This window comes from Dermochelys coriacea, chromosome 8 (genome assembly GCF_009764565.3).
Source record: "Dermochelys coriacea isolate rDerCor1 chromosome 8, rDerCor1.pri.v4, whole genome shotgun sequence".
In the NCBI taxonomy this organism is placed as follows: Eukaryota; Metazoa; Chordata; order Testudines; family Dermochelyidae; genus Dermochelys; species Dermochelys coriacea.
This window is the reverse complement of record NC_050075.1, coordinates 96,567,553-96,580,919: the sequence shown is the minus strand read 5'-3', so window position 1 is coordinate 96,580,919 and position 13,367 is coordinate 96,567,553. Positions and strand designations below refer to the sequence as shown.

The window sequence follows — 13,367 nt, the reverse complement described above, 5'->3', positions numbered from 1 at the left end:
ATGAATTGCTTTGTATCGGCTTTCCAGGTTTGTGCCCCTTTATGTTTGCTTTCTGTGACTCATCTAGCGAAAATGGACACTAGCAAAAATATTTGTGGAAACAGAACATTTTAAGTAAATATCCAGAAAGAATGATTTCTGAACTAGCAATCTCACACAAGTAACCTCAGTCTAAGAGCTCCCTGATAGCATGCACTAAAGAGGAAGAATCATGTGATTAATGTGTTCAATCAAAACCAACCAACATAACCTGAATTTCAGAATTTGTTCTACGACAGCTCCATTCAGCAATTATTTTCAAGTAACTCAGGAAATCATTTAGCAATTATTTTCGAGTAACTCACTTTCAAGACAAACCCATGAGCTGCTTGTTGACAGTTTGCAGAAGGAAAATAAAAGATAACATTCTCAAATAAATTATATGCTGCAAATCATTTGCTCAGTTCAAGCTAATTTCATTCTATACTCACAAAAAGAATGTTTGCAGATTAGATTGTCTGGGCTTGATCATTTACACGACTAATTTCACTGATTTCTTATGAAAATCTGGAGTAACTACATTGATATCAATGAAATTATGCCAGATTTACACCAAAGTCATGAAAAGTGGAACTATTCCCTCTGAGTTGTTGACTAAATGTAAATCAAGTCTGAAGACTGACACTACAGCAATCAAGGTTGTATAAGAATCGAGGTAATGAGATGATTGATACTGTGTTTTATTTAGGAAACAAGTCGAACAGATTCTCAGCTGCATTCAAACCTTGCTCAGACTAAGCGATGAGGTCATCACGGAACTGATAGCATCTCTCTCATCCCAAACTGTCCAGCTTCAAGAAAAGGAGTACTTGATTTCGTGAGCTACAGCTATAGCTGTAGCTCGCGAAAGCTTATGCTCAAATAAATTTGTTAGTCTCTAAGGTGCCACAAGTACTCCTTTTCTTTTTGCGAATGCAGACTAACACGGCTGCTACTCTGAAACCTGTCCAGCTTCAGTGCAAGTTAGAGCTGCAGAGGGGTAGCTCTGAATTACACCACATGCATACGGTCCTTCAGAGAGCTTACACCAGCGGAGCTGAGGTGTGCTGCATCTCCCCTGAGCCTTTAGGAGAGAGGGGGAGTGGACCCAGGGGATGGTGGAGTGGAGTCAACGCTGCCAGCTTTCTCTGAGGGCAGAGTTCCCGTAAACAAGAAGAATACTCCAGTGGCCATCTCCGTCCATTTTAAATCCACTTTGCAATAATTCTAACTCCATTTCTAACAACTTGAACTACTGGGCATTGAACTAGACATGACGAATGTCTTCTCCCCCTCAGGTTCCTTCTTGCAGTGAGCTGGACGGATGATACCAGGAAGCACAAGAGGGGGGGGGGTGTCTGACCAGGAGCTCTCGCCTTTCTGGAAACATTTTGGATAATGATAGTAGATAACCTTTTGCACTCGCATAGCATTTTTCATCTATAACTCAAAGCACTCTACAAAATAGGGCAACTGCCATTATCCCCATCTTACAGAATGGAGAAACTAGGATAGGTGTACATAGACTTGCCCAAAGTCCCCCAGCAACTCAGTGACAGAGCCTCGGATAGAACCCAGGACCCCTTAATCCTCCTCTACTATGGTATCTATTTACTATGGCCTAGTTGACTTCATCTGACATGACCCTTGTCCCATTCTCCCTCTTCCCTGGCTCTGGGTCTCACTAGGTCCAGGTATTGACTGCAGATTGAATGTATGTGCATAGGCTCTTCTAGCAGCATGCAATCCACAGAGGAAAAGACCTGAGAGGACCATGTGAGGCCCAACCAGGAAATAAAATGTTTAACATGGAGTTGCTGATTGCCTTACCCCAGAGCCCCAATATAGGCCTGCTTCTGTTGTCACTAAAGTGGACATAGGAGCAGGACCGGGCCATATATTATGTTCTCTGTTTCTCAAGAGAATATGGGAGGAATTTTCAAAAGCACTCAGCGCTGGCCCAACTCTGCTCCCATTGAAGTAAATGGTAGAATTTCCTTTGATTTCAGTGGGAGCAGTTAGGCCAGCATGGAGGGCAAGCGTACGCTACAAAATTAAGTTGACCAAAGTTACGTCGATGTACAACCACCGCCGTAATCAAATCACTTTTGCATGTCCACACTACGCTGCTTGTGTCGGCAGTGTGCATTCTCACCAGGAGCGCTTGCACCAATTTAACTGTCAGTGTGAGGCATTGTGGGATGGCTTCTGAAAGTCAGTTACAGTAGATGTAAGCAATGAAGTGTCTGCACGGACACTGCCTTAACCTAACTACATGGACCTACGCGCTAAGCCTCTTGCGGAGGTGGAGTTATTAAATCAGTGTAGTGGATGAGTTACACCGGTGAGAGCTACATTTTAGTATAGATGCTTACAGAGTTAGGTCAATGTAAGTTTACATCGACCTAACTCTATAGTGTAGACCAGGCCTGAGCTTTTATGCAAATCCCATGCTGGAAATCCTTTCAGGAAAACACTGGGAAATAAAATGGCAATTTCCTTTTTATCCCACCCCACCAGATACAGATGGGGAAAGAGCAGGATTTGCACAAAGAAGTATAAGTGGAGAGATCTGTTTTGTGGTGAACTGAGGCCTTTTGAACCCAGAGTGCTGCCTTCCTCAAACATTATTCCAGTCCCATTTGGTACTCTTTTTCGTGTAGTGCTCCACTTCGAAGATGTTCCAGTGAAGAGCTCTACATACAATAATTGTAAGTGAGTGACTGATCATTTGCCCTCAGTGTAGGATTCAGGTTAAATCAAAGCCAGCTGCTCTGGAGAGGGGCAGGAGAAGAAATCAAAACAAGCAGATCTGAAAATTAAATGCATAAGAAATCACTGCTACTCTTCCACAGTAATAATTAAATCTAAATTTTTCAAGCCCTGTGCACCTAAAACAATATTCTTTATTTTATGACTTTTTTTTTTTTAAAAAGTCATCATGCGCGGTTGTCTGTGTCCTGATAACTCTGAAATGTGCTAGTCATCTCTCCCAGTTAAATATCCTGTTTCATAAACCCACTCCTAGATATTTGAAACTGCAGATCACTAATGTCTAGCTTTAGGCATCTGACATTCCATAGAATTAATATTTAAACTTATTATAAAGGAACTGGGGTTGTGTTAAGCATGAAGTATTTAACAGCATTTTGTTTCTTTTCTTTCAAACTATTTTATTTCTTATCTAAAGTGCATGTTATGTTATACATGCAAATAAGAAAAATTACATAACTAAATTAATACGTTTACTGCTATTTTCCTTTTACTGCACTGAAAGTTGGCTAGGCTTAGAAAGCGGAAGCTATCAAATTTCATTTTTAAGATAGAATTCTAAGTGTATTATCTTTCTTTGCCTCAGGGGTTGTTGACTTCAGTATTTAAGCTACTTAACCACATCAAATTATCAAAAAGCAATGAATCACTGGCACATATTTAAAATAATCTTAGGCCTTCCATGTCGTGCTGGGAAATTACTTGGCTCGAGTATTGTCACATATAATCTAACTCTTATCTTTTAAAAAAATCTCAGTTACGAAATATTACTTAATTTAAAAAAATTAGCCTTTGATTTACACATTGGATGCTCTCTGTCTAAAGCAGCATGTGTAATTTATTTACAGCATTGGAAAGCAGGCTAAATACATCATCTACTGTTATGCAAACTTCTACTAGGTATTAAAATACCTGGTCCCCCAGAGACACATTTCATACAGTTCAGCAATGTTCCAAAATAAACTAAATCTTCAGCCCCTTAAAAGCTTAAAACAACAATTGAGATCTGTATTAAAAAGTGTTTTACAGTATCTGATTATGTCTACTTAAAACCATTTTTTCCTCTGGTTAAATGTGCACAAAAAAAGCAAACCACCACACAAAAAATATATTTGCTTTCTACTTATTCCAGAAAGATTAATGTATTCTCATACCCACAAATCCTTCCTCCTGCTTCACTGGAAAAACCTTGAATACAAGAGAGTCCAATGCTATTTGAAATGCTTTGCATTAGCTCACCCTTAAGACAAAGCCAATGAGATTTATTCTATTACAATGCTTGTTATTATTATTTAATAATAATATTATTATTATTTTATTAGTTAATTGTGTAAAACACCAAAAAAATATTCGGGCACTGTGAAACAAAAGGCCAAACATACTTCACATTATTATATTTACACAAATACAATGATCTAAAGGAGAGACAGACAACGAGATCATCACTTTTGACGATCTGAATATGCAAGTTCTTGCAATTCCCAACTTCTAAAAGGCAGAATTTGAAAAGCTAAAAGTCAGAATGTAGGTCTATTTCCTATAGCAGCTCACTTTTCCCAATAATCATCAGTGATGAATAATCATTTCATAAACCTAAATTAACCATAGTAAAGAAAAAAAATCCCTGTGCCAGGTTACTAGTGAAGCATGGATTCTGCAAACAGAAAGCAGGAGATACCCTCTGGGGTTTCACATACTGAATGCTTTAAAGTACAGTGAAGAAAAAAAAATCTTGGCAACTATTCTTCAAAGTTGAAACTGAAAGGTAGAATTGGAATTGAATTTAGATGACATGGTCTTTGATTTTTAACATGCCACATTGAAAATGATTCCTGCCATTTTAGTGCTTCAACCAGTCATTTTGTCCACTTCATTCCAATGTTCAGGATTTTCAGGATACAAGGTAACAGCTGTGTCATATTCAGAAACACATCTTTGCTCTTGTTTTCAGATTTCTAGGGTAAGATTGCACTATATGAGAATTAGCAAACACCACCCCTGCTTTTGATCCAAGCTTTTTTTTTTTTTAAATTTATAAGTTGCATCAGTGTGCTGGAAAATAAAGTAAACAAACCAGCCCTATATTAAAAGGAGTTACCGTACACTGTGAAACGACTGCTGGATTATTGACTTCTCTGGTCTGTTGACATATACTGATAGAAACCTGGAGTATGAAATGCAACAGTTTGCATCCCTAATCCCTCTCTAATTGCCCAGTCAGCATCTTTAAATGTTTCAAAAAAAACCCTCTAAAACAGAGGTATATTCACATGTCTACAATATTTATTTTGTAATCGTAATATTGATCAAATATGGAAGTTAACTTACAATACCCTAAATCTGCCAGACAGACAGACACATTCCCCGATTATTTCACTTCCAAGTTTATCGACATATTTAATGCAAGAGCTGATACTTGTTCAGCACGCCTGACAGCATAGGGTATATCTACAATACTATTATGGCTGAAATACTGACACACACACCCCCCCCCGCATCAAAGTCAATAGCAAACCTTCCATTGACTTCAATGGAGCCAGGATTTCATCCTATACAATTAAATAGCAACCAACTGAATATCTTTGCTCATTGTTAAGGAAGTGTATCTTTCTGTAGAAGAAAAGTACTATTCATAATTTCCAAGGCCAGAAGGCACCACTGTGATCATCTAGCCTGACCTCTTTTATAACACAGGCCATAGCATTCCCAAAATAATTCCTACAGCATAACTTCTACAAAAATATCCAATCTTGATTTAAAAATTGTAAGCAACAGAGAATCCACCATAACCCTGGGTAAATTGTTCCAATGGTTAATTACCCACAATCTTAAAATTTACACTTTATTTCCCATTTAAATTTGTCAAAGAGGGGTGCATTTAATAGTTTTAAGTATTCCCACAGCCTATGGAATAACTGTCAGAGTTTACGACTGAATATGTGTAAAGACAGGACAGCTTGTGCATTCTTGCAAAAGACATCTGCATGCACCTCTCTTTCTAAATTCAGCAGTTTTACAAACAATCTTTCAACAGTCCTATAACAGGGTCTTAAATCTACTAAAAATCATTCAGCACACACCTCATAGTGTAGGTGTTTGCAGGATTGGACCCTAAAATGGGAAAGGCCATTAGATCTATTTAAGAATTGAGTAATTTAGAACAGTTTGAGTATTAGGTCAATAGGATGACCCAGAAGAGCAAAGTAACTCGTACTTGCAGAACTGAAATCCTAAATTAACTGTCTTTTAGTTTACAATAAAATACAATCCTCTCACCCCATTTAACAAAATACATGGTAAACCTAGTTTTCATTTCATGTGTCAATATAAAATTTTAAAGCCATAATAAGTAACTATTAATCATTTAAATCCGTTCCTTCAAGTAGAACACAAGAGGTTATAAAATGTATCATTTTAATTATCAGGTTCATTTTTTCTGAGTGAAATAATTACAGCTCATTATCATATATAATTGCTAAATGATATCTACTATCATCTTTCTAACAGCTCATTTATTTCTAAACCAGAAAGCTTTATGCTTTTACATTATAGTTCCTGTATATGGCTTTACGTAACATATTGGTAGTTAGTTCTTTTGTTTTTTATTTGCTAATTATTCTGTGTTTCATTAAGCATCCCGAGATAAAAAAAGCAATCCTAAATATCGGATGCAATTAGATCCACTTTTTTTTTTTTTTAAAACTGTGCAATAGCATTTAGAAATCTATGAAAGGGACACATTCGATTCAGTGACTTCCAATCTCAAAAAACAAGCCACAAAGGAATTTCCTTCTGCAGAAAATAACTGAAAACTTATTTTCTCTTTTGGAAATGTATAACAATTTTAGCTAATTTGAGAAAAAAAAATTTACCTAAAATGACCTAAAGCAAATGTCATTTCAGCTGCAGTTTCTCCCCTTTTTTCCAGGAAGGAGGGGGAAAAATATAATAAAATAAAATAAAAAATAAAATAAAATAAAATTAGGAGAGTTATGTTATATTATACATTATTCACAAACCCCAAAACAAAAAAAAAGATTTATTTGATTTGTAAGATTTAATTGTAAGAGATTATTCAAAACTACGATGCTCCCAAATGTGAAGTGGGCTGGGTTTGTATGGGAATCAGAATGAGGTGAGAAAGAACACCCCTGTATACTACATATGAAATTGAGTAAATATGGAGATTGTCATTCAAAATGGAACCAAAACTGCAACCCACCAAACTCAAATGAGTAATTTTCAATCATGCAAGTAATCTCATTCTCTTCAATGGAACTATTTGGGTAAATGATGATCATTCATGTGAGGGAGGGTTACAGGATCAGGCCCAGTAAGAACAATCAGTATATCTAATATATTGTATAATAACCGGGTTAGTTATATTGCACCACCTTATACCTTTTGTCCCAGTCCTGCAAATCTGTAATTATCCAGGAAAGAAAGCCCACTGTAGTCATCAGTTTACTTACATGAGTACGGTATTGCAAGATCTGGCCCCTTGTTTTCTTTTTTACGTGCAAGTTTGCTAGTATAGAGCATTATGTTAATCTGTAGCTTTACTTAAATAATCATTTAATTATGACCCTCATCAAGGAAGTGACCAAATACTGAAGGCTAAAACTATTTTACTGTCTCTTAATTTAAATAACTGTCTGAAGTAGCCCCCAAAAAGGTTTGTGCAGTTGGGAGTATTTTCCCTAACGGCACAAAGGACAGGACAAGTATCGTTTCATGAGTTAACACACACGACTCATGAATCCAATATATCACATGAACTTGCAAAAAAGAGCATTTCATTGTAATGATCAAAACTGCTGTAATTGGGTTTTTGTTTTTTTTTTACACACATATTGGACAGGATTTTGATGTATTTTGTCGCAATTTTTCTTCCCTACCTGAACCTCAAGTATTTTTTGTGTAACTGATTATTATTTTGCCCTGTGCTACCCTGCAAATCACATATTATAGCATTAAAGTAAATTAAATACAGCAAAACCACATAACCCTGGGAAAATATTGTAAAGTAAGTCATACCTTTTATTACAGTTATTCTATGCCCAGTGGACCACAAGTGCCTCTAAGGAAACAATGTTTGGTTGCAAACACTACAGCTCGCAATCCACTGAGATCAGAGGTAAAACAAGGAGGGCTTAGTGCGTAGCACAGCCAATCACACCGAAAGAGAGGCTGGGCAAAATGTCACATTTAAAATAAAAAACATTGCCAGAAAGGGACAAATTTGAAGCTCCCTTTCTAAAAAGTCTGCATTTTTGATGAAATATAGACAACCCCAGGCTGCAAACACTTACACATCTGAGTAACTTTACTCACATGGCCAGTTGCTCTGAATTCAGTTAGACTAGTTGCTCAGGTATGGAAGTGTTTGCAGGATCAAGACTTAATACCACGCAACAGCAGAGGAATGACAGAGAGCACATTGCAACAGCAGGCTGCTCCTTCTCATTACAATTGCCTTAACGCTGTGCTTTTAGTTAATGGGGCAGTATCTTTTTTTAATTTTTTTTTAAACAAAAAAATTAAAGCCATGTTTGGCAAAATGTTTACAGACAACTATAAAAATGGTTTATGCTCACGGTAAGAGGGACCTTCCCCCCTGCTCCCACCCTTCAAAAAGGGATAAACCTAAACCAGGAGGCGTATTCTGTAATCTAACCCAGACTGAAGAGGGAGTATTCCATATGCAGTACTGAAGTGCAGAAGACCCGCTATGTGATGGTCTGAAATCAAGCTGTCACCAGTTCCTCCCTTGAAAATCTTTGCAGGGTACATTTGACTGTTTTCCTCCTCATTCTGATTTCTTAGTTGTTTCTTATATCATGTCCACATACACCTGTCTTTTCCTATAACCATTAGCCTATTTGCAGGGCTATTGGCAAAGTCTGGATGCGAATAGATTGCAATTTAAAAAAAAGCCAAATGATGGCAATTTAGTATATTATTTGAATATTCTATTATTTAATTTTATAAGGTGGCTCTTGTTATTAGCAGTCAATTGTTGGTACAGCAGCACCGCAATCTCCCTGCTTATGGAGTGTCCAGTGGGTGCTTTAGAAATGTCAATATTATTACTGGACGAGCGTGAGGCTCACAGCAAGAGAACTTGAAAAATGCACAACTGTGTGTGTGCAGTTGCTGTCACTTCACAAGCTGAGCATCTTTAATCAGAAGGACAACACTACAGCTTTAGAGAACATGAAGACTATTTATAATCTGTTGCTTCAGTTTCCATTTGACTGAGATGAATGAACGCACACTGTAGTTTGTTGGAAGATATAGACACTCTACTAAGGCTCACTGGAGTCAGTGACACTTCAAAACAATGAGAATCTATCCCAACAACATTTCATTTCCCCTGTCCCCAGCTTCTGGTCTGTGCTAAAAAGTCTTAACCAACAGCATAGCTGAACCACTCAGACTGGAAAAATCCAATATGCCAGCATTATGCGCCAGGTGGACATGGCAAAGAGCCCAATCCCAATCCTGTATGTAGATAATTTTGCTCATGTGGGTAGTACAGGTTACTTACATGCTTAAGGATGTGTAGGCTTGGACCCTAAATGGAGAAACCGGATGCTTTACAAACAGGAATAAACTCCAGTGATGACTGGAGAGGAAAGGGAAGATAGTGTGATCAGGTAAGATGAATGTGTGTCCCTCTCTCCAGACCCACTTCTTTCTGCTGCAGGGAAGCCAACACACAGTGGAACTTTTGTTATTCAACATGGGGACAGGGGGTGTAGGGAAACCATATGGGGACTGAGAGCCCCTCAGAGGGGAGTTCCACACCAGCTTGCTGTGGGGGAATAAATGGGTGGGCTTTCAGGCAAGCTGAGAAAGCAGCAAAGGTGTTCCTGGTGGCACCCCAAATGGGGGGGAGGAAGGGAGACTGGCAGGATGCAGTCCTTTCCACAGCCTGTAGTAGAAACTTCAGCATAGCTGTGCTAGAGCTCTGTGCGTTCCCCCAACGTGCACTCCCCCCAAGTTGCAAATCCCATGTATTTGGGCTGTGTGCAGTAGATACAAATTTCACCCTTGCTGAACTTGGGAAAATCTTTAATCAGAAGGGGAATGCCGAAGCTCTAGAGAACATAAAGGTTATTTATAATCTGTTGCTCCAGTTTGCATTAGACTGGGATGAATGAATGCATCCTGAGGCTGGAAGAAATGGACACTCTACTAAAGCTCACTGGAGTCAGTGACACTTCAGAATAATAATATAGTGGCCAGCCCATTACCCTACGTAAAAGCTCACGAAAGAGAACATTTCTAGTCCACGTGTGAACAGTCTACTTTACTTTTCAATAGGAAGGAAAGAAACAGATGCAATTCCTAGTGGGAAGTATCTTACACCAGCTAGATAGAGGACACTTCCATAGGTTTTTATACAAAGAGAAATCACCTTGTGAACATTATCGAAAAGATTGCCTTTGCTCTAATAAACTGTGCACGTCTGTCTGGGTAGGTGTATTATAACATGGATGAGATGCTTGTACTCTCTCAGAAACCAGATATGTATCTTGAGTGATTATCTAGAGAGTGGAATATTTTAAAAATTAAACCTTGATAAACTAACACAATCAAATAGCAAAAGGTGGACAGGTTTAAACAACCAACTTCCAACCAAATGTAATATCATTAGTTATTAACTTCTTTAAGAATGATGGATGAAAAGATGCATTTCTAAACTAAAAAAAAAAATTGATTTTATACAATCCCTCTCAGACATCAGGAATCGTGAGTCTGAGGACTCACTGCTTACATACATGTTAATCACACCTTCTCAGTGTCTAACATACAAATTCAAACAAACAATTTAATAGAACTAGGCATTTACCTTAAGCCACAAGAACAGTGTGAAATAAGACGACCTATCCCAGTTCATCCCAGTGAGCAGACCCAGTTTAAATGACCATCCCCTGTGTGTTTTCCAAAACTGAGGAGAGGCTGCTCAAGGAAATTAAAGAGGATGCTGGTCTCAAGATTTTCTTGAAACATATCAAGAACTCTATGCACTCCATCTGCAGACAAAGTCTGGTTTACATTATCTTGCATTTAGAGGTGGAAAGAAAATAAATTTGCAACGTTATATAAACATTTCAGAAAATATCCTGAAGACCAGAAAGAAAAAGGTTGATACAGATGAATGTGTGTTGGGTTTGTTTGTTTGTTTCGTTCACACATTTTATAACTCACCCTTCACGCTTTGATGTTTCTGTTGCTGGAAATACTCTTTGGAGCTTTTAGGACATCGGAACTCCTGTGTCCGCTGAAGGATTGGAAGCCTCTCAAATATGCTTGGTCTTTTGGGGATGAGATCTAACAGCGGCACTGACATTTCATGGGGACTTTGCTGCGGTTCTGTATTGTCGCCGCTGTTGTTGACAGTTATTTTAAAGGACATCTGAGAATTCAAAAAAGCTTTACCAGCGTTCGAACAAGTCACTTGTGGCAGTTCCTTCATAGGCACTACTTGGCATTTATCAATTGCTTCAAAGAAGGCTGCACTGGTACTGGGTTTCTGAAACTCTGCAACCTCATAGTGCATATTTGTGTCCCTCTGCTGGAAGGTCCTTGCTTATCTCCTACATAAAACAGCACAAGGAGTGTCAAATGGCATGGAAGCTGCCCCTCTTTAACTCTTAAAGCAATGGAAACAACAGGTAAAAACCCCCCTCCAAACGTATGGTCTAACATCAGGTACCTTCCTATATTCTAGCCAGTGGGTCACTTAAAAGAAGAGGTTACTACAAACCGGGAAACCCTAAAGGGTTAATGAATACCATCTCGGTGAGATCTTTCCCGGTGGCGAGTCTGACAAACCCCGAATTGTTGTAAAAGGAAGGGAAGCCAGCGCTTTCTCCCCACGCAGAATCATAAATACAGGGGTGGGAAGGCACTTTTCAAGGCTCTGGGGCTGTTTGGGAGGAGGAGGAGGAGGGGGGGGGGGGGAGTTTAGCTTTTCAAACGGACGCTAGGTCTGGGGGGTTGCTTGTTTTAATTTGCCCAGGGACAGCCGCTGGTGCTGTCAGGGAAAGGGAAAGACAAACTCCGAATGATCTGCTCAGGCCGGTTCCGCTCAGCTGAACCATTCAAACAGCAACCGCCCCGACCACCAGAGCGGTGGCGTTAATGCAAAGAACGCCGGGGAGGGCGTTTGTGCGGCGCGTCTCCGAACTCTTCGCTTTCACGACGTGCTAAGCCGCTGCCCGGGGGTCACTGCAGCGCGCCGGGGGGGGGGGGGCCGCGCTGGCAGAGCCCGCCAGGGGAAAGGCGAACCCGAGCCGCGGCGGGGGGCACCAGCCCGGGAGCCGGGGCGGCAGAGGTCACTGGACGGCGGCGAGCTGCTCGGGCAGCGTGCGCCCGACGCCGCCCAGCCCCTCACGCCTCCGGGCCCCCCCCCACGCGCTCTCCTACCTGGCCTGGGGATGCGGGGAGCGAGCGAGCGAGCGGGCTTCCCTCCTCCTCCTCCTCCCGGCCGCCGCTCGCCAGCTCCCGCCGCGCCGCGCCGCCGAGCCCGAGCCCCCGCCCCTCCGGGGCCGGCTGTCTGACGGACGGCAACCCGGGCCATTGGCCTGCCGCGGCGCCGGAGCCTGCCCGGCCCCCGAGCCAGTCAGGGCGGGGAGGGGGCGGGCTGGGCCGCCCCCCCCCCCAGCGGTCGGGGCTTGACAGGCTGGAGAGCCGGCGTGAGGCCGGGGGCGCGGGGCGGGGCGCGCAGGTACCGGCACGTGCGGCGCATCCCGCGGGGCTGGCGCGCGCCCCCCCTCCCCGCCTGTGAGTAGGGGGGGACACGCGCACCCGTATCGCAGGTGTACCGGGGCACCCGTGCACACCGCACACCCGGACTGGCACACGCGGCACCTGTGGACACCGCACACCCGCACTGGCACACGCGGCACCCGTGGACACCGCACACCCGGACTGGCACAGGCTGCACCCGTGCACACCGCACACCGCACACCCGGACTGGCACAGGCTGCACCTGTGCACACTGCACACCGCACACCCGGACTGGCACACGCTGCACCCGTGCACACTGCACACCCGGACTGGCACACGCTGCACCTGTGCACACCGCACACCGCACACCCGGACTGGCAAAGGCTGCACCTGTGCACACTGCACACCGCACACCCGGACTGGCACACGCTGCACCCGTGCACACCGCACACCCGGACTGGCACACGCTGCACCTGTGCACACCGCACACCGCACACCCGGACTGGCACAGGCTGCACCTGTGCACACTGCACACCGCACACCCGGACTGGCACAGGCTGCACCCGTGCACACCGCACACCCGGACTGGCACACGCGGCACCTGTGCACACCGCACACCGCACACCCGGACTGGCACAGGCTGCACCTGTGCACACTGCACACCGCACACCCGGACTGGCACACGCTGCACCCGTGCACACCGCACACCCGGACTGGCACACGCTGCACCTGTGCACACCGCACACCTGGACTGGCACAGGCTGCACCTGTGCACACTGCACACCGCACACCCGGACTGGCACACGCTGCACCCGTGCACACTGCACACCCGGACT

The 13,367-nt window shown here is 42.4% G+C and overlaps 1 protein-coding gene across 2 annotated transcripts in view; it reads right to left on the bottom strand.

Moving 5' to 3' along the window:
* Positions 1-12,365, bottom strand: part of GLIS1 (GLIS family zinc finger 1) — a 269,714-nt gene extending 257,349 nt beyond the window's left edge. For both annotated transcript variants that reach the window (XM_038415007.2, XM_038415005.2), the window contains exons 1-2: positions 12,229-12,365; positions 11,008-11,396 (exon numbers count right to left, since the gene is read on the bottom strand). In XM_038415007.2, the coding sequence (XP_038270935.1) occupies positions 11,008-11,359 (352 nt within the window). In that variant the 5' untranslated portion in view covers positions 11,360-11,396; positions 12,229-12,365. The remainder of the gene's footprint in view (positions 1-11,007; positions 11,397-12,228) is intronic.
* Between the last annotated feature and the right edge of the window lie 1,002 nt (positions 12,366-13,367).